The sequence below is a fragment of the Trichomycterus rosablanca genome, chromosome 16 (genome assembly GCF_030014385.1).
Source record: "Trichomycterus rosablanca isolate fTriRos1 chromosome 16, fTriRos1.hap1, whole genome shotgun sequence".
In the NCBI taxonomy this organism is placed as follows: domain Eukaryota; kingdom Metazoa; phylum Chordata; class Actinopteri; order Siluriformes; family Trichomycteridae; genus Trichomycterus; species Trichomycterus rosablanca.
The window spans coordinates 10497123-10518787 of NC_086003.1; the positions used below are offsets into that span (position 1 = coordinate 10497123).

A 21665-nucleotide genomic window follows, 5' to 3' on the forward strand; every position below is an offset into this window, starting at 1 on the left:
AACGTTACCATAACCATAAAAATAACCATAGAGGAACCAAAATCTAACGTTACGGGAACGTTCTGTGTTAGCTGGGATTTAGCAGACGCCTTTATCCAAAGCGTTTTACAATTGAGATTATACATTGCAAGCAACTGAGGGCCTTGCTCAAGGGCCCAACAGTTGCAAGCTGTCAGATGTAGGGCTTGAACCAGGACCGTCTGATTACTAGTCCTGTACCTTAACCGCTGAGCTACCACTGCCTTAATTTAAAAATTAAATAAAAATTATGAGCTAATCTACTGAAATTAATGTTGCACTTTGCCATTGTTTAGCCGATTTTGTTTCTGATTTTTTATATATTTATTATTTTTATTGTTATTTAGCTGCATAAATGTGAAGGATGGGGGATAATACTGGTGAAGTTTTATTTATATAAGATATTTGCCAGATGTTTGAGTTTTTTAATAAACTTCCAACCATTGTTAAAAATGAGATATACAGTAAACAGATATGCAGTAAACAGAACAATTTTAAGTAATTACAGTAAACATTAAGGTGGTTAATTTTTTAAACCTTAACATTTTTCACCAAATATCTACTTCAAGCTTGGTGTGGACACTTGTCAGATGATGTAGAGTAGTATGAATTGGAATGAAAAAACATATTGTAAGGTCTATCACAGATAGTCCCAAATGTATATGAATGTGTTCATAATTACAATATACAGTATATTGAGGTGTGTTAAATCCCCACAAATCACAAAATTCCCACCATAGATCTGATTCAATCTTCGTGTGGACATTTGTCAGATATGCTAGTACAGAATTAAGTTGGCATGGACATATGAGATTTTTACAGATACAGCTCCAAATGCATGGCTTCATAATTTCAGTATATGTTGAGAGTTATTAAACCCCTGAAAACTCTAATATAATATGAACAAACAAATAAGTCATGTTGTATGTGCAAGCATTGATATTGAGTATACCTTAAGGTGTTTACCTTTCCAAAATTTTAAAATCCCACCACCGATCTGCTTCAAACCTGGTGGGGACACTTGGCTGATATCCTAAAATAAAAGGAGTCAATATGGAATGATGGACATATGATTATTAGACTTTTAACAGATTCAGCCCCATGTGTTTGTGTTCATAATTAAAGTATACTGTATATTGAGGCATGTTAAATCTCTCAAAACCCAGATGTTTCACCACATATCTGATTCAAGCTTAGTGTGTTCAGTTATCTTGATACTGTAGTTTTGAATCAAGTTGCGGTGTAAATAACATATAAGCTCAGGTCTATATGCATGCACTACCGTAATTCCCCCCAAAATTTAAACACTAATGCTTTAAGTGTGAATAGCTTGACTGCGGTTTTTTACATGTCATGCACGTTAGCTAAAAGTTCACTGAAGGTTTTTTTTTTAGGGTGACCATACATCCTCTTTTTCTGGACATGTACTATTTTATTTCAGGGCCAAACACTGAATAGAAGAGATTAAGATTATCCAACCATAAAGGCATTTGTGAGTTGTCTTGTTAAAGAGTAGCTGTTTATTTATTAGTTTAATAACATTAATAACAAAACATGCGTTATTGATGCATTTGTCAAATATTGAAACCCCTTTAAATGGATTGTCATACAGAGAAACAAAGCAATTTCTTGGTGTTTGATTCTTTAATGCTTGAGAGGGTCTGTGGTGAGATGCTGTGAGAACAGAGCAAGTACTCAGTAGTGCAAATATTTGAAACAGCAGCTTCAAGTTTGCAGGCGGTCCAGCATAATGGTTACAGCAGGCGTGTGAGACAGTGGCAGATGTGGCAGCACGGATGCTGAGTACTAGTTGGTAGCAACTGGACATTGTTCGCATCTTAAGAAGTATAAATACAAAGCTGTAGAACTGCTTAGTTTTTTATATGAAGCTTGGATGTTAAAATCTGTTTTAAAAAAAAACTACATGGTCTCTTATCTAAAGCATAGAATATATACATATCTTCTTGAATAAAATTATTTAGGCTCTACAATTACTAAAAAATCAGCTCTGGTCATCAACAGAAATTGTCATCTATCAGTTTGTCCTCACAAATAACTTTGAACATGGAGAGAGACCAGCTTTACCATTAATCAAATACAATTAAGTAAAGCCTTCACACAAATAATTTAATTATTTTTTTAATTGCTAATTTCAGATAGTATTTTATTTTAGGTGCAGCAGATCCAGAATAAAGATTGGCATTGGGGCTGATGTGCAATGAATAAAAGACTTAGAATTACAATTAGGGAGATACAGTAAGTGCAATCACAATGTAAAAATTACATTACTTACTTGCATTGAAATTTTGCTCATCCCTCTTTAAAAGCAGCAAAGTAATCAATTACCCTCTCATTGAAGTCAGTTAGTTGCCAATTTATCCTGAGTACTATGACAAATGAATGGCACTTCTCTTAATGACACATTGATTTGCTCCGAGTGGACATAGCCATGTTGACCAGACTGCTAGGTGCCCCACACCTTATCCCTACACCAGGATAAGTCATCGGATGCTCATCCATGTAGTATAATTAAATGGTAAATACAACTTCACCCTGTTCAGGTGCTTATCTCTACACCAGGTTACCTATGATGCAAGCACGTAAGTGCTAGCCCTCCCAGTACCCATACAAATTGCATGGCAGTGACTACAGTTGAAAAAATTGCCTTAATATGAGTCTATCAGAGAAATCTGGGCGATTTTTAATCAGACTGAAATCTCCCAAAAGGGGCGGTACTGTACGGAACACAACTTGATGCTGATTGGACTCTGATATTCAGAGGCAAGACAAACGGTCACATATTGTATTTCTATATTTGTAGATGAAGGTTCTACGTATGTTTTGTTGGTGACCAAGAACCTTGCATCCATTTCCAGACTGATATTTACTGGTTTGTGCATTAAATGACCTCTGGGTTTTTTCTTTTGATAACAGCAATGTATGTTCTTTGTTGTGACCTCTTAGCCTACTTTAGGTTTTTATTTAAGATGTTTAAATTCCATAGGACTGGACGTTATCAAACCCAGGGGTGTCTAGTCTTATTAAATCCAATGATTTTTATGAACACCAAGGGTCAGTTGATGTTTAACTTGTTCCTGAATAAATAAAAATCTTTTTAAAAAGTGTGTTCATTACAAGTTCTTTACTTTGTATTGAATTTGTTTAAATATCTTAAACAATAGCCAGAATGGCATAAATACTTTTAAAGCACTAAATACATTCTTCAAACAATGTAAGTGTATCATATATAAATAATGAACTGTAATACTGCATTCAGATAGGGTCAAATAAATAGGGACACAACTGAGAAGCAAGATCCAACTTTATTATTTAGCTGGTGCCCGTTTGACAGATATCTAATCATCTTTCACTATTCAGACACCTTTTAGCTGGCAGACAAACAGCTGATTACACAATTACACATCTTTATTTTCAAGTTTATTTTTCCTTCTGTGAATTGTGAATTTTTAAGACCTTTAATATGGATGAAAGTTTCAAACATGTTAAACACTACTAAGTTTATGCTTTCCAATAAAAAAACATTGCTGACAGATTAAAAACAGCTGTCTGATTGCCGGCAAAATCTTTTTTCCTGTCTAGATTTACAGGTAAGGAGAAAGAAATGAGAAAGAACTGAGGATTTACTGGTTATCACAGTCATGATACTAGACAGAGACTTTTGGATATGACACTCATCTTTTGGTCCATGTACAAAGACATTTTAATCTAAAGTTTTTTCCCCATATCCTATACTTGCCACCATTCTAGTCTCATTTCCAAGGTAAATGTGAATTAAATCATGGAAATACTGCACTGTACAGGATTTAAAGAAAGTAGTCAGGTGTTCGCCTGGTGACATGGGGCTCTCCTCTGCGAGGGGCTGGGTCAAACTGCAAGCTGTATAGAAATAAGCAAATAAACACATTAATAAATCTTATTTCTTCCATTAAAGCACATGCTTAGACAACACTAGATTAATTTAATCTACTTATCAGTGGCTTAAGTTAATAAATTTTTCTGTTTGCCTGTTAAATATGACATCAAACAGTTCTCAAAGCAATGAGAGGCTTTCTCATCATCAAAAAATAGCTAAACTGAAAGTTTTAAGTGGGGCAGTGCGTGACACTCTAAAAACTGAATAATTTGTATTAGGGTTGGGCGGTATGACGATATTACCGTATACCGCGGTATTCAAAAATGGTGACGGTATTCAAAAATGGTGACGGTATTCAAAAATGGTGACCGTATTTTTTAAATGTGAAGCGCCGAATTTCTGCTTCAGGTTTACCTTGAAAACTGAGACTTTAGGACATGCGCGCATCCACAGTGAGGGAGGGGTGGGAGGGGAGGGAGGGGTAGGCGGTTGGAGCTCGCCGATTGGCTGTGGGGTGCTTACTGGTGATAACACAGAGAGACAAGTGAAGAACAGTGTTGCCAACTTAGCGACTTTGTCGCTATATTTAGCGACTTTTCAGACCCCTCTAGCGACTTTTTTTCAAAAAAAGCGACTAGCGACAAATCTAGCGACTTTTTCTGGTGTTATTGGAGACTTTTGGAGACTCGAACGTGAAAACTGTTATATAAAATTATATTGTTCTGCAGTTACTGTCCTCAACGAGCAGTGGGTGCTGCCGTGAGCCCCTCCCCTGTCCCAAAACACGGGCGGTCAGTATCACAGTCAGTGTTGCCAGATTGGGCGGTTTTCCACCAAAATGAGCGGATTTTGTTGGAAATTGGCAGGGAAAAACACTTTGGCATGTGGACAAAACATGGGCTGGTTTGTAATCATTTTGGCAGCTTAAAATATAAATAAAAAAACTATTGCTAAAGCAGGTGGAGTATAAATAGGTCTCCCTTCTCCCACCACATCCAACCAGTTGTGAAAAGTTTGATTGACAGGTTATTCTTTCCAGTCCAAGACACTGTTGCCACACCCATCAATACACTGATTCATATGTTAGACAAGTGATTTAAGTTGAATATGAAGGTAAGCAAGTCTCGTACATACAACCTCTCATATGTACGAGAGGGAAAACTTTCATTGCTTGCAAGTTTATTTTTATTTACATGCAAAGGGTTGTGTCCTAACAAATAATGCATTTTACAAACTTGGTAGGCTACTTTAAAGACATGCAAGCAAAAATTATTTGTCCTTTATAATGTATAATTACTGATCTGTACATTTTAAGATATTGATTTGTAGGTCATGATGGTTTAACTGGTTTATTATTTGTGAAATGCCAAACATCATTTGCTTATCCTGTGTTTTGAGCATTTTTTCATGCATTTAGGCTGAAAATTACTGTCGCAATCTGGTAACCCTACCCAGAGTAGCTCAGTGTTGTCTTAAAAAACAAAAACAAACCACGAATTAACAGAAGAATGTTCATATGTAGTTCTAAACATATTTAGGGTGTTTTTACCCACTTTTTGTCTCTCCCACGACGTTATTCCTCTCTTCTACAGCGTCAATTACATGCAAATGGACCTTATGCAAATTAGGCGATGACGTCATTTAGCGACTTCTAGCGACTTTTAGGACAGCCAATAGCTACTTTCCTTACTGAGGAGTTGGCAACACTGGTGAAGAGCCACACTGGCTAGCATTAGCTGTGAGCTAACAAGCAGAAACTGAAAAACGGCTCGTCTTTTAATTTTTCAAAATCAAAATTTTTTATCAGTTCAACCGGAAATGAACACAAGCGCGTGCATGCGTGGACATGTACTTATTTACTAAATATATCTTCAGTGTAAATCGAGCACAAGTGTTAAGAAAAAAGAGCAAACAGTAATAATAACGTTACGCCCAATCCGCTGTTCTGACTCTTGTCTGCCATCGATTTTCCTGCCTATGTAAGAACTATTTTTTCCTAAATAAAAGCGCTATATTAAGAAAAAAGAACGTCTCACCTGTCGTGTAATGTGAATTATAAAATATATTGTCTGGCCCTTTAAGAATGTTAAGCGCACTATAGGGCATAGGGAGCGAGTGTGTAGGGAATAGATCGGATTTGTAAATGTGACATGTAAAGTAGCGTTCTCGTTAACCACTCAAATGTTTGGACTTTGAATTATTTTAACATTACTTTACATCACCGTCATCGCAACATGAACATTTACATTCATATTTTTTGTTACGGTATAGAACTTAATTCTGGATTACAGGCATAACTAATCGTACACGTTCATACACTTTTAAGAAATATCTGTAACTATAAAATAAGCAGTTAACTTTTGAAATATATTGAAGTGTTTAGCCTGCTATTATTCTGTTTTGTGTGGGCAGTGAGAGATTACAATGCCAAAATGTTATGTGTTAATGTTTGTGTTAAAGTGTAATTGATACACATGCATTTATACTTACGCGTATTTATTATAGATCAGATAAGCAATGTTTGACGTTCAGATTGTTAAATCTTTTTATAATAAAACATTGAAATATTGTAATTACACTCAAGTGTGTACACTGTAAAGTTTGTCCCCCCCCCCCGCGGTAATACCGTATACCGCGGTATTTCCTGAAGACGGTATGAAAATCGGCAATATCGCCCAACCCTAATTTGTATCCAAACCACATTTACACAGTCCAAAAGTGACCACAGCCATACCATCAGATGTGTAAAGAATCAGATCGAAGTATAGCTGTAACATGGGTTGATGTGAAGAGAACAGGACAAAAGTTCACTGCATCAAAGACAACAGTGAAGGGTGGTGGCCAATTTTGTCTGCTGAAAACCCAGTCAACACAGTGGCCTAGCTGAAATAAAAGCTAAAGAGATCACTGAACTAACTGAGCACCCAAAACAAAGCATGAACCAGCATAACCAGGCTTCAGTATCTCATGACACACAACGACTGTTGAATTAATGTTACTATGTTTTAGAGATACTTACAAAGAGTACTTTAGAGTGTCATCCAGTTCCATGATAGCTGCCTGATTACCACATCGATAGCAGTAGTTGGGTGCACTAAAAATTGTTACCACATTTCGATCATGACACCAGTTGTAACCCTGCAAAAAACATCATGTATTAGTTGCCATTTTTATAGTGCCCTACAGCAGTTATGAACTAAATAGAAGAGATTGACAATATTTATTTGTTCAACCACATTTCTGACTAAAAATAACAAAAAACATAAAGGAACACAGAAACTAATGACTTGTGTTTTACCCTCATTAAGTAGTAGGTCATCTAATCAAGACAGAAACTACCCTTATAGAAACTACCCTACTGTCCCTAATTTGACATACTATGTAAAAAAGTGTGCAGTTCTTGGTTAGGCAATGCTTTAAATCAGAAAATAAATGCATACTTTTAAACATTGTGGAGTGACGTCACATAAGATAAGTGGAGTGAGTACCCATCCTGTTATCAGGGGATGGGTACTATAAATACCCTTTTTAAGAAATTCACCACCCCAAAATCTATACTGCATTATTGCTATAGCATTTAGTTAAGTTATTAATAGTTAAAAAAAGGACTAGTATGTAAAAGTAGTGTGTATATATACACTGCTCAAAAATATAAAAGGAACACTAAAATAACACCTCCTAGATCTCAATTAATGAAATATTCCAGTTGAAAATCTTTATTCATCACATAGTGGAATGCATTGAGAACAAAATAACATAAAATTGATCAATGTAAATCAAAATTATTATCCCATGGAGGTTTGGATTTGGAATCATACTCAAAATCAAAGTGGAAAATCCAATTACAGGCTGATCCAACTTCAGTGGAATTTCCTCAAGACAAGTTAAAATGAGGCTCAGTAGTTTGTGTGGCCTCCACATGCTAGAGGTAGCATGAGACGGTGTCTACAACCCACAGAAGTTGCTCAGGTAGTGCAGCTCATCCAGGATGGCACATCAATGCGAGCTGTGGCAAAGAAGGTTTGCTGTGTCTGTCAGCACAGTGTCCAGAGCATGAAGCAGATACCAGGAGACAGGCAATACACCAGGAGACATGGAGGGGGCCGTAGGAGGGCAACAATCCAGCAGCAGGTCCGCTACCTCCTCCTTTGTGCCAGGAGGAACAGGAGGAGCAGTGTCATAGCCCTGCAAAATGACCTCCAGCAGGCCACTAATATCCATGGTTCTGCTCAAACTGTCAGAAACAGACTCCATGAAGGTGGTATGAGGGCCCGACGTCCACAAGTGGGGCTTGTGCTTACAGCCCAACACCGTGCAGGGTGATTGGCATTTGGCAGAGAACACCAAGATTGGCAGATTCGCCATTGGCACCCTGTGCTTTTGACGGATGAGAGCAGGTTCACAGTGAGCACGTGACAGACTTGACAGAGTCTGGAGACGCCGTGGAGAACGTTCTGCTGCCTGCAACATTCTCCAGCATGACCGGTTTGGCAGTGGGTCAGTAATGGTGTGGTAACTGCTATTAGGTACCGGGATAAGATCCTCAGACCCATTGTGAGACCATATGCTGGTGCAGTGGGCCCTGGGTTTCTTCTGATGCATGACAATGCTAGGCCTCATGTGGCTGAAGTGTGTCAGCAGTTCCTGCATGATGAAGGCATTGTAGAATGTGTTATTTTAGTGTTCCCTTTATTTTTTTATTAGCAGTATATATATATACAGGGGTTGGACAAAATAACTGAAACACCTGTCATTTTAGTGTGGCAGGTTTCATGGCTAAATTGGACCAGTCTGGTGGCCAATCTTCATTAATTGCACATTGCACCAGTAAGAGCAGAGTGTGAAGGTTCAATTAGCAGGGTAAGAGCACAGTTTTGCTCAAAATATTGCAATGCACACAACATTATGGGTGACATACCAGAGTTCAAAAGAGGACAAATTGTTGGTGCACGTCTTGCTGGCGCATCTGTGACCAAGACAGCAAGTCTTTGTGATCTATCAAGAGCCACGGTATCCAGGGTAATGTCAGCATACCACCAAGAAGGACAAACCACATCCAACAGGATTAACTGTGGACGCAAGAGGAAGCTGTCTGAAAGGGATGTTCGGGTGCTAACCCGGATTGTATCCAAAAAACATAAAACCACGGCTGCCCAAATCACGGCAGAATTAAATGTGCACCTCAACTCTCCTGTTTCCACCAGAACTGTCCGTCGGGAGCTCCACAGGGTCAATATACACGGCTGGACTGCTATAGCCAAACCTTTGGTCACTCGTGCCAATGCCAAATGTCGGTTTCAATAGTGCAAGGAGTGCAAATCTTGGGCTGTGGACAATGTGAAACATGTATTGTTCTCTGATAAGTACACCTTTACTGTTTTCCCCACATCCGGGAGAGTTACGGTGTGGAGAAGCCCCAAAGAAGCGTACCACCCAGACTGTTGCATGCCCAGAGGGAAGCATGGGGGTGGATCAGTGATGGTTTGGGCTGCCATATCATGGCATTCCCTTGGCCCAATACTTGTGCTAGATGGGCGCGTCACTGCCAAGGACTACCGAACCATTCTGGAGGACCATGTGCATCCAATGGCGGTGCCGTGTATCAGGATGACAATGCACCAATACACACAGCAAGACTGGTGAAAGATTGGTTTGATGAACATGAAAGTGAAGTTGAACATCTCCCATGGCCTGCACAGTCACCAGATCTAAATATTATTGAGCCACTTTGGGGTGTTTTGGAGAAGCGAGTCAGGAAACGTTTTCCTCCACCAGCATCACGTAGTGACCTGGCCACTATCCTGCAAGAAGAATGGCTTAAAATCCCTCTGACCACTGTGCAGGACTTGTATATGTCATTTCCAAGACGAATTGACGCTGTATTGGCCGCAAAAGGAGGCCCTACACCATACTAATAAATTATTGTGGTCTAAAACCAGGTGTTTCAGTTATTTTGTCCAACCTCTGTATATACATATATATACTGTATATTGTAGTTAGAACTGTAGCACTCTTCACTTTTGTACACAGAAGTAACACGCACACTGAGGGTCTCAATTACAGAAATGAAACCTTTGCATAGTACTGTATATGTATGTATGTATACCATATAGAAACATAACTTTAAAAGTTCCCATGATTGCCCAAAATATAAATGAATGTACAAATTATATGGGGATTCTTCAAAAACGATTTTTTTAAACTTTATTTATTAAGAATATCAAGCCACTGATGCACTGCTGCTTTCACATAATCATTACATGAAAATCTTCTTCCCCTTAAACCTTATTTGAGCGGTCAAAAAAGGTGGAAATCAGATCGCGCTCATCCAGACTATAAGCTATCTCAGACAACCAATTACTACTCTTCCCGCCCTCACAGTTTCCAACGAATATATAAAACTGCAGAAACATTTTGAAAATCCCTTGTAAATTATAAATTATGTAAAAATTTTCAACAGAAACATAAAAAACCTTTAACAAACATAAGCAGTCCAGATCATTTCAATATAACATATAGACTAACCAAAATGTATGGAACCTCATTTGTCTTTTTTACAATAGGGGCACAAGTGCCCCAGAACATAAATGTAGGCACAGAGTAGATGTTGTACATGCTGCTCCACCCACCTCCATTACAAGCTGGTGAGCTCTAGAGACCAGGGTAAGGCCATTGGCATGGTTAAAGGTTTCAGATATATCCTGCCCAAATGTATAGCCTGCACCTCTTGGGGAGATTCCCCAACCTCCTCTATCATCTGGGTCAGACCACAGCAAATCACACATCGGTCCCTGCAAAAGAAGACAGTCTGCAACTTAGAAATAAATACAGTATATTTTTTAACCAATAATTAAATAAGAATGTATAAGTGACAGTGTCCTGGATAGTCTAGGGATAGTATTTAGTCCTGTACCTCATGAGGAACTTCCTGCAGGCGGTCCAATGCACGAATGTGATCCAGTGTGTCAATGGATGGTGACAATCCTCCATGTAGGCAAAATATCTAGAACAAGTTTGGTTACATTTTTTACATAATACAATTATTAGTTATCATACATTCAAAATCCACTTTATTACAACTGTCAGCTGTAACATAAAAAATATTATAAGATTAATATACCTGGCCATCTACCAAGGCTGTTAGGGGAAGGTAATCAAAGAGGTCTGTAAAGAATTTCCAAACATTTGCATTTCCATATTTTCTTAGGCATTCATCATAAAAACCATACACTTGTGTGATCTGCCTGCTTTCATGATTCCCTCTAAGAATTGTGATGCGCTCACGGTACCTGACCTGCAATAATAAAAATAATAAAAAAAGTAAACAATAGAAATGAAGTCTTTACAAAGCTTTAAAATGACTAGTATTTTACTTGATATCTTATATGTTATCAAAAACTACCTTAAGAGCTACAAGCAATGTAACCGTCTCCACAGAATAATAGCCTCGATCCACATAGTCTCCCATGAAAAGGTAGTTTGTGTCTGGTGACTTTCCTCCAATTCTAAATAGCTCCATAAGGTCATGAAACTGGCCGTGGACATCTCCACACACGGTTACAGGACATCGTACTTCTTGCACATTGGACTCTTTGGTCAGAATCTCTTTAGCCTGTAAAAAAGCACAATGAGCAAATAAATAAGTGAGAAATTTGTTTTCATTACACAAACTAAGTCACTGATAATCAAGCTCATGTTTGAGATCGAGTACATTAGCAGTGGGTAATGCAAACAAAATGCAATGTCCAGAAATATATGCAACCTTCAGTATTTAACTTGGCTAAAATCTGGTACAAAAGTCATATCATAAAATTTAAATCACTTTCACACACCCATCAGAAACCCTGTATATTCTGTGGATCGGCACACTGTCGTTGTGAAAGACACTACGAACATTTGGATCAAAGTCAATAATAGAGTGGTGTAAAGCATGCCGCCATTGAACCTTAGAGCAGTGGAAACATGTTTTGTGGCATGATTAATCACGCTTTTCTTTGATTAATCTGATGGGTTGCCAAAAAGAACATTAATTGCCTGACTGCATTTTGCTAACTGTGAAGTTTGGTTGAGGAGAAATAATGCTGAGGGGTTGTTTTTTTAGGGGTTGGCCTCAGACCCTTAGTTCCAATAAAGAGAAAACTTAATGCTTCAGCATACCAAGACATTACCATTTAATGGGAAAAGTTAGTGAAAAGCCCTTTTCTGTTCCAGCATGACTATGCCCCAATGCACAAAGCAAGATTCATGAAGGCATGGTTGGGCGAATTTGGTGTTAAAGACCTTGACTGGCCTGCACAGTGCTTGAACTCAACCCCATCAAACATCTTAGGGATGAACTAGAAAAAAGCCACTCTCTCGCCAACCATTGTGTCTGACCTCACAAATGTTTTTTTAGGTTGATTTGGCAAACAGTGTTAAAAGAGTAGACGCTGTTACAGCTGCGAAATGGGGACCAACTCCATATTAATGCTTATAGATTTAGAATAACATATCAAAAAAGCTCCTGTAGGTATAATGTGTAACTGTCCATATACGTTTGTCCATACTGAAATCTGTAATTGCAATCGGAAATATGCAACCACATACACACACAGAAGAATTTAACTCTGGTTAAATTAAACCCTGGTGATTATTAAACTTTCCAGTAAGATGATCCCAAGCCCACTTAAGTCAACCAATGCATGAATAAGAAATAACTCCTGCTACATCCGGGAAATTTCCCTAAACATTGGGAGAGGCATGTCTACCACAGTGTTCATCACCCTTCCATTAATAAAACCTTTTAATGGTTTGGAAACTGAGAACACAAATTGTTGCAAGTAGGCTTTTTCCCATTCTCAGTTGATACGCATCTTCAGCAGCTCAACAGTCTGTGGCAGCCCTTTGATTTGCCTTCCAATGCTACACAATACATTTTCTGTAGAAGACAGGTCAGGACTGCAGGCAGGCCAATGTAGCACACATTCTGTTTCTCTGAACCCAAACCCTTTGCAGAATGAGGCCTAACATCGTCTTGCTAAAATAATCATGGACTTCCCTTGAAAAGATGTCGCCTTCATGGCAGCATGTGTCTTTCTTAACCTCATAATAGACAGGCCTATTTTGTGCTTTTTTCACCTGAAGGACATAGCTAATTTTTAAGGCTTTTTATTCAGAAAGTTTATAAAATAAAATATACAGTTTCATAAAACCCCATAACGTATCAGAAAAAAACAGCTAAATGCAATAAATATATTTTGCCACACACAAACGATGATAACAACTCAAAAAATGTAGGTGCTTTTAACAATTGTTTTTTATTTATTTGGATTTTAACATCATGGACAATTTTTATCTCCAATTCACCTCACTGTCTTTGGACTGTAGGAGAAAACCGGAGCTCCAGTAGGAAACCCAAAGTGCTTCTATATGGTAAGTGGAGCTGATAAAATGGACAGTGAGTATAGAAACAAGGAGGTGGTTTTAATGTTGTGGCTGATCAGTGTATATATATTCTGGAAATATCAAATATGGGCACCAAGAAAGAAAACATTTACAAAAAGTGGATTATATTCCTAATGGAACAACACACAAACATAAGCTAGAAAGAGAAGCTAAAGTAAGCAGTGGTTATGATTTTATGCTGCTGTGTGGTGATCTGGGATGCAGTGCTGCTGTTTACCATGCGCTTTTATTTTGCAGTTATAAAGCATTATCAAATATCAAACTTTTTCGGGTGGAGATGGAAGGATCGATCGGCTATGTATCGGTATCGGCCGATTTTTAAGCAAAATATGCAATTTTCGCGAGCGGCTAAAGCAGACCTGGGCATCGTACGGCCCGAGACATCCCCAGCCGGCCTGCATGAGGTCCGTGGCAATAAAAAATCAGACGTAAATAAATGTACATCATACATGCCATATAACAGGCATGTTTTTGACGGGAGCGCTATGTCATTACATTTCCGCAAGTTTTGATTTACACGTGTGCGAGTGTATCAAATTCCATGTAATGTGTCAGGGAACAGAACTGAGTGTGATTGACGGTCGAGTTTTTAACAAGACATGAACTTCTGAAGTATTTATTTACTGAAGTCAGATGTAAAGCTGTTTAAGGATCACAATTTAGGGTTTAAATCGCTGTTACGGTACTAAACGGAGAAATACAAAAACATGAACGATGCGGAGCGTCACACCTGAAGATTCACTAACTAAACTGCAAAAGCAACACAGACTTTTTTATAAAGTTTAACACATCCAGAACTGAAGCAGTCAGTCTGGCAGTTGTTTACCGTATATAACACAGACTCATCCAGGGCTGCTGTTATATTTAATCTTTAATTCATTCAAGACCTCTGACAACTGTGCGATTTCAGTGACGCTATGCAGACAACATTTGTTTAATTTGCGTTTAAGTTTTTCGTTTAGAAATAATTCATCATCTACATTTAATTGTTGCAGTTTTTTGTTTTGAAATAACCCAGGGTCCGAGTTTAATGACTGCATTTTTGACTGCATTTATGTAATATACGGTTTGTTCGTGTTAAAATAATTAATGGTTTAAATTTAATGATTGCAGTATTTTCACTGTATTTGTTTAATTCACTGTTTTTTTCGTTTAAAACATTAAGGGCAATGTTTCATTATTGCAGTATTGACTGTTTAATTTACAGTTTTTTCGTGTTAAAATAATTAATGGGCTAAATGTAATGATTGCAGTATTTTAACTGTATTTGTTTGATTTACTGTTTTTTTTTTCATTTTAATTAAGGGCTACGTTTAATTATTGCAATACTGACTGTTTAATTTACTGTTTAAAAACAATTTGAGTTCATTTTAAAACAATTCAAGATCTACATTTAATGGTTGCAGTTTTTCGTTTAAAATAACCCAGAGTCTGCGTTTAATGACTGCAGTTTTGACTGCATTTATTTAATATACTTTTTTCGTTTTAAATTAATGTTCTAAATATAATCATTGCACTATTGGCTGTATTTGTTTGATTTACTTTGTTTATTTACTGCTAATTTTGTTAAAGATATTATGCTGTTTCACATGAGTTCGTTAAAAATAGTAATAAACCAGTTAGACCATGTTTCATGTCTTGCTTGCGCAAAAAATTGCATGTTGCGCTGCCGTGGCATATAGCCCCGCCCTAGATCGGTATCGGCTATCAGCCGATCTTGCTGAAAGGTGATCGGCGATCGGAATCAGCCTCAAAAACGCTTATCGGTCCATCTCTATTTTCGGGGGGGTAATTTTAAAGTATAAATGTGATCGTGAGATTCTGCTGGTTTGTTTGATATAAAATTGTCAAGATTAATACAAATACAGCCTTGTAATATTACAAAGTATAAACACTAATTTGTCAGAAATTCTGAATTACATTGTTTTAAGGTAACTTATAAACAAAATAAGCTAAAATTGTTTACATTGCTAAAAAGTAGATATTTTAAACTTTCAACTGGTACCTTATTTACCAACGATTTAAATTCCTGTGCTCGAATACGGGCACTGTTCTGTTATGGGGTTCATTTCCAACATATGCCTTGCATCAATGGTACTTTCCCACATATGCAAGCCACCCAGGCCACGGGCACTAATGCACCCCCATACGATGACAGATGTAGGTTTTTGCACGTTTTACTGACAGTTTGGATGCTCCTTTTCATGCTTGGCACAGACAACTCGACGTTCATTTTCCTTGAAAACAAGCTAAACTGTGGACTCATCTGACCATAGCACACATTTTCACTGTCTTTCAGACTATCTGGGATGAGCTTGATGCACTCTACAGAACACATTTTCACTGCTCTAGAGTCCAGTGGTGGCATGCTTTACACTATTCCATCAGACACTTGGCTTTGTGCTTGGGGATATAAGCCTTTCATGCAGCTGTCTGACCATGGAAACCATGAAATGACGCTCCAGTATGTGATGATGTTAAGGCCAGAGGACGTTTGGAACTCTGCAGTTATTTAGTCAGCAGAGTGTATTACATAAACTATAACGTTTGAACTTTGATAATGAAGTTGGATGTGTTCAAAAGGGATGTTATTTTAGAAGGGCGCATTCGGGCGTTAGAACAGACTACTACTAGTGAGGGCTTAGATTCAGCTGTAGCAGTCCCGAATGCCAGCAGTTCAGGTACAGAACCCCAGACTCCGGCATTAGAGCCCTCACAGCGGGGCGACTGGGTGACGTCTCGGCGACATAGTCGTAGGGAAAAGCACCGACCATCTCAGTTGCACGTGTCCAACAGGTTTTCCCCACTCAGTGAGCCACCCGCTGAGAAGCCTGTTAATGTAAGTGCTCTGGTTATAGGAGATTCTCAGCTCCGACACGTGCGTATTGCAACCCCCATAGAGACACCAGCAACCATAGTCACCTGTATTCCGGGGGCCAGGGCGCCTGACATCAGAGCAAACCTGAAAGTGCTGGCTAATGCTAATCGTAGATTTTCGAAGATTGTTATCCACGTCGGCACTAATGATGTTCGTTTACGGCAGTCTGAGGTTACTAAGAGTAATGTTAAAGAGGTGTGTGAGTTAGCTAGGTCGATGTCTGAGGCAGTAGTGTGCTCTGGCCCCTTACCGATTCGACCCAGTGGCGAAACCTACAGCAGGTTGTTGTCGCTGAACCGCTGGATGTCTAAATGGTGCTCAGAAAACTGCATCGATTTTGTAGATAACTGGTCCACCTTTGAGGGAAGGCCTGGTCTTTTGAAGCGGGATGGTGTCCACCCCACGTGGGAGGGTGCTGCTCGCATTTCTTGCAGCATAGGTGACAGGCTTTACCACCGCGTTAGTGTAGCGGCAAATAGTGTTAAATGACTATCCAGAGCCAAGACCAGGCAGCAGACTAACAGGCCTAACCGACTGTCTGCGAGTCGCCATCGGACGTCACCCGGAATCCTTAGGTCACAAACCATTGAGACTGTGTCTGTTTACCGTGGCAGGTGTAAGCCAAAACAAAATCAAAAAGTATGTCATAATAACTTAATTAAAATTAATCTAAATGAGCATCATGAAAACCCTAGTAAAGTTAAACTAAAGTTAGGACTTCTAAACATCAGGTCACTTGCATGCAAAACAGTAATTGTAAATGAAATAATTACAGATAATTGTCTTAGTGCCCTGTGTTTAACCGAGACCTGGGCTAGACCTGATGAGTATCTAGGTTTAAATGAAGCATCTCCTCCGGGTTACAGTTATGAACATAAGCCACGTCTTAGCGGTCGTGGTGGAGGAATAGCCGCAATTTATGATAAAGACATAGGTCTTACTGTAAAATCATCTCCCATAACAAACTCGTTTGAAGTTCTTATCTCTGACATAACCAATAAATGTTCATCTGATAAAAATAGTATGTTTAAACTGGTTACTGTTTATCGACCCCCTGGTCCTTACTCAGAATTTCTTAACGAATTTGCCGATTTTCTTTCTAAATTAGTCTTATCAACTAAGAAAGCTTTAATTGTTGGTGACTTTAATATTCATTATGAGGATAAGTGTAATCCACTCAAAATTGCGTTTGATTCTATTTTAGAATCCTTAGGCATCACCCAAAATGTAACAGGACCCACTCACCGCTGTAAACATACCTTAGATTTAATACTTACTTATGGTATAAACATAGACAACCTGGAAATTATACCACAGAATGACTTAATCTCTGATCACTCCCTACTAATATATGAAGTGTCCCTGTCCAATAATATACAGCAACCAAATCGTTTTAAATGTAAGCGCACTATTACATCTGCAACTGCAGCAGCGTTCATAAACTGCCTACCAGAATTACCAAATATATCAGCATCAGAACCTAAAGAACTAGATCAGGCAACTCAAAACCTAGAGACCGTACTGCGCACAACCTTAGATAACGTAGCCCCACTCAAAACTAAACTGATTAGGGAGAAAAAACTTGCTCCTTGGTACAATGACCACACATGCGCACTTAAACAAGCAGCACGGAAATTAGAACGTAAGTGGCGTCACACTACACTGGAGGTGTATAAGATTGCTTGGAAAGATGCTCTAACTGAGTATAAACATGCACTTATAAAAGCTAAATCTTTATATTATTCATCCCTAATAGAGAAAAATAAAAACAATCCTAGATTCCTTTTTGAGACAGTGTCCAAATTAACTAAAAACGTCAATGAAACTGAATCTAATATACCGCCCGACTGTACCAGTGATGATTTTTTAAAATTCTTTAATGACAAGATAGAAAAAATACGACTTCAGAGTCAGAGTGTGTCACTTGCCAATGTTAAGTATGGACTCACTCCGAGCAGCATTGGTGATAATAGTAACGAGTTAATCCAACTAAATTCCTTTAATCCAATCTCCCAAAATGAACTAACTGTGTTGATTAAATCATCGAAGTCATCATCGTGTATACTCGATCCTGTTCCAACTCGTTTACTTAAAGATTTACTCCCAGCTATTGTAGAGCCCCTGCTTACATTAATCAATGCATCCCTTAGCCTTGGGTATGTACCTAAATTGTTTAAAAGTGCTGTTATTAAACCCCTGATTAAAAAACCTAATCTTGATCCACATGTTTTATCTAATTATAGGCCAATTTCAAACCTTCCTTTTGTCTCAAAGATATTAGAAAAAGTCGTTTCCAAACAGCTATGTTCTTATTTGAATGAAAATTGTATTCATGAAAAATTTCAATCAGGATTTAGACCCAACCATAGTACCGAAACCGCATTAATTAGAGTAGTTAACGAGTTGTTAATGTCTTCTGATAATGGATGTGTCTCTTTTCTTGTTCTATTAGATCTTAGTGCAGCGTTTGATACGGTCGATCATAACATTTTACTGGAGAGGCTAGAAAATACAGTAGGTGTTAAAGGACTCGCACTCTCTTGGTTTCAATCATATTTGACTGACCGCTCTCAATTCGTTTATGTAAATAATAAATGCTCAGAAACTACAAAAGTAAAGTGTGGTGTTCCACAGGGGTCGGTACTTGGACCGCTATTATTTACACTCTATATGCTTCCACTAGGTGAAATTATTCATAAACATGGCATAAACTTTCACTGCTATGCAGATGACACACAGCTGTATATATCAGCCAAACCAAATGATACTGACACAATCAGTAAGATAGAAGATTGTGTAAACGACATAAAAAACTGGATGTCGTGTAATTTTCTTTTACTTAATTCAGATAAAACTGAGGTTTTACTTGTTGGCTCTAAAGCTGCAAGAGACAAGTTGTCTAACCTGGTGCTAAACTTAAACACGTTCTCTGTTACTCCCAGCCCAGATGTAAAAAACTTAGGTGTCACAATAGATTCAGATCTCTCCTTTGATACACACATTAATAATATTACTAGAGTTGCTTTCTATCATTTGCGTAATATCTCTAAAATAAGAAATATACTATCTGTTAATGACGCCGAAAAACTGATCCATGCGTTTATAACTTCTCGGTTAGATTATTGTAATGCTCTTCTAACTGGATGCTCTGGTAGATCCTTAAACAAACTCCAGTTAGTTCAAAATGCAGCAGCTCGAGTGCTAACTAGAACTAAAAAATTTGATCATATCACTCCTGTTCTATCATCTCTACACTGGCTGCCAGTTAAATTTCGCATTGATTACAAAATACTTTTACTAACCTATAAAGCGCTACATGGTCTGGCTCCACAGTATCTGAGTGAGCTTATTAATTACTACAACCCAGCACATCCACTTCGTTCACAAGATGCAGGGTTACTTATAGTTCCTAAAATTAAAAAGACCAAAGCTGGTGGAAGAGCATTTTCTTACAAAGCTCCACAACTCTGGAATAATCTTCCTGCCTCTGTTCGGTATTCGGACACAGTCTCAATGTTTAAGTCTAAACTGAAAACATATTTATTTTCTCAGGCTTTTGATTAGTATAGACAAAGGCGCAGAGCTTGGGGGTTCTTGGTCATAGAAACTTGTGGTGATCAGGGATGTTGGGTCGCTGTCGTTCTGCCTCTCTTGTCCAATCACTCTGGTTTGGGTAGGAGAGGTGGGCGCTGATGTCCTGTGAAAGCCTTCATGACCTTGTTACCTGCTCGCTCTCCCTTTTAGTTATGCTGTAATAATTAGGGCTGCCGGAGTCTAAAACTCTCTGTAAAACTGTTTGTCAACTAGCATTGTACATTATTAACTACATTCTCTGTTGTTTTACCCCGAGGGCATTCTGATGGAAACCTGTTTACCCGCCGAGGTTAAGGATTAAAGTCGAGACTGCCGGGACAACGATGCTGCTCCTGTCAGATGTGACGGGTCTGGAGTAATTGCAACGACAAGAAATCACTACAGACTTTATTGAAGACTAGAGCGGATAACAACTCTATTATTATTTAATTGTTTATTTATCTATTTATTACCACTGTATGACTTTTAGATCATTCAATTCTGTGTTTGTATGATTTGTGTAAATCGTGTATTTATTTAAAGTATCCTCCAGACCACCCAAGAAGGATGGGCCCTGTTGAGTCTGGTTCCTCTCAAGGTTTCTTCCTGTAATTTTCAGGGAGTTTTTCCTTGCCACAGTCGCCCTCGGCTTGCTCAACAGGGGTTTTTGTATCTGTTGGTCCTGGATTTTGTAAAGTTGCTTTGAGACAATGTATATTGTAAAAAGCGCTATATAAATAAAGTTGACTTGACTTGACTTGACTTATTTTCACTGACACTTAAACGTATATAACTCCTCTGTAGTGATTCAATTAAGAAAGAACAGCAGCTTTTCTGTATGGACATAGTGAACAGCCTAGTGAGGAATATGAACACTTTACTAATACTTGGCTTGCATAGTCGAGTGGGAACTAACTTCAGCTCGTCTAGAGGTCTGTAGTAGGATACAGATTCTTAAATCTTAAGGTGCAATTTGGGTCAACAGTAAAAGAAACAATTTAATGTGTGCGAAAAAAGTCGGCGCCATTTTAAATTCTGGTGGTGAGACCATAGAGGAGTATTACCTACATAGTTTAATAATGATATATTCTGGACTACGTCCTTAAAAACATAACGAGCTTATACTAGTGTTCATACACGTTAAACTAAGTAAAAACAACTCCAAACCAAATACTTCCGTTAGAAGACTTAAGTCTAAAGATACGCATCTCAACTATACCGACGTTAGTCTGTTAGCCGATAACAGCTATGAATAGGTAAAGTAAAATACTTTGCCCTGTACAGAAATGTGGATGTTTTTTAAATCTACATTGTGGGATTACACTGTCACGGTAAGTCTTGAAATCTTGGATGAAATGTCTTCGGCGCCATTTCCACATGAAGCCTTTGAGCGCTAGCCTGTTAGTTACGTTATTTAGAGCGTCTTCTTTACCAGTTTCTGTAGTATAAAGATTAAAACAGGAATTTCGTTGAACATACCTTCTCACACAATGTTTTGACTTGACTTTCCGACAGCTGTCTGCATTCATTAAGTTGTTCAATCCATTGATCAAGTTCCTTCGTAAAGGCCTTTTCGTCCATATTTGTTCTGTATTTGCTATTTTCAGGCAATGTAATCACAGTTTTTTATTTAAACGCCCCTCCAGAATTTCGTAAACCTTATGCACTTTGTAGGGAATTCCCACCCTAATTCAAATAAGTAATTTTGTTCATGTGGCTGAAACGCTTGAATTCTTAATCCTCAAACAAAACCGCATAATTCTACTAAGGAAGACGTCAATTGTGATAGTCCCACCCTGAACCACAATGCAGCCTTCTTCCTCAACACTGTGAACCGGAGGAAACTACGCTCTCATTGGTCACATAACGGGTCATGCT

General features: G+C 38.2%; 1 protein-coding gene across 1 annotated transcript; it reads right to left on the minus strand.

Moving 5' to 3' along the window:
* Positions 1-3322: 3322 nt before the first annotated feature.
* Positions 3323-21576, minus strand: ppp2cab (protein phosphatase 2 catalytic subunit alpha b). The gene is made up of 7 exons (XM_063011732.1): positions 21267-21576; positions 11295-11504; positions 11013-11186; positions 10806-10895; positions 10522-10683; positions 6912-7030; positions 3323-3915 (listed from the first exon to the last, which is right to left on the minus strand). Exons 1-7 carry the CDS (start codon positions 21366-21368, stop codon positions 3843-3845), a joined length of 930 nt encoding a protein of 309 aa, XP_062867802.1. The 5' UTR covers positions 21369-21576; the 3' UTR covers positions 3323-3842.
* Positions 21577-21665: the final 89 nt, after the last annotated feature.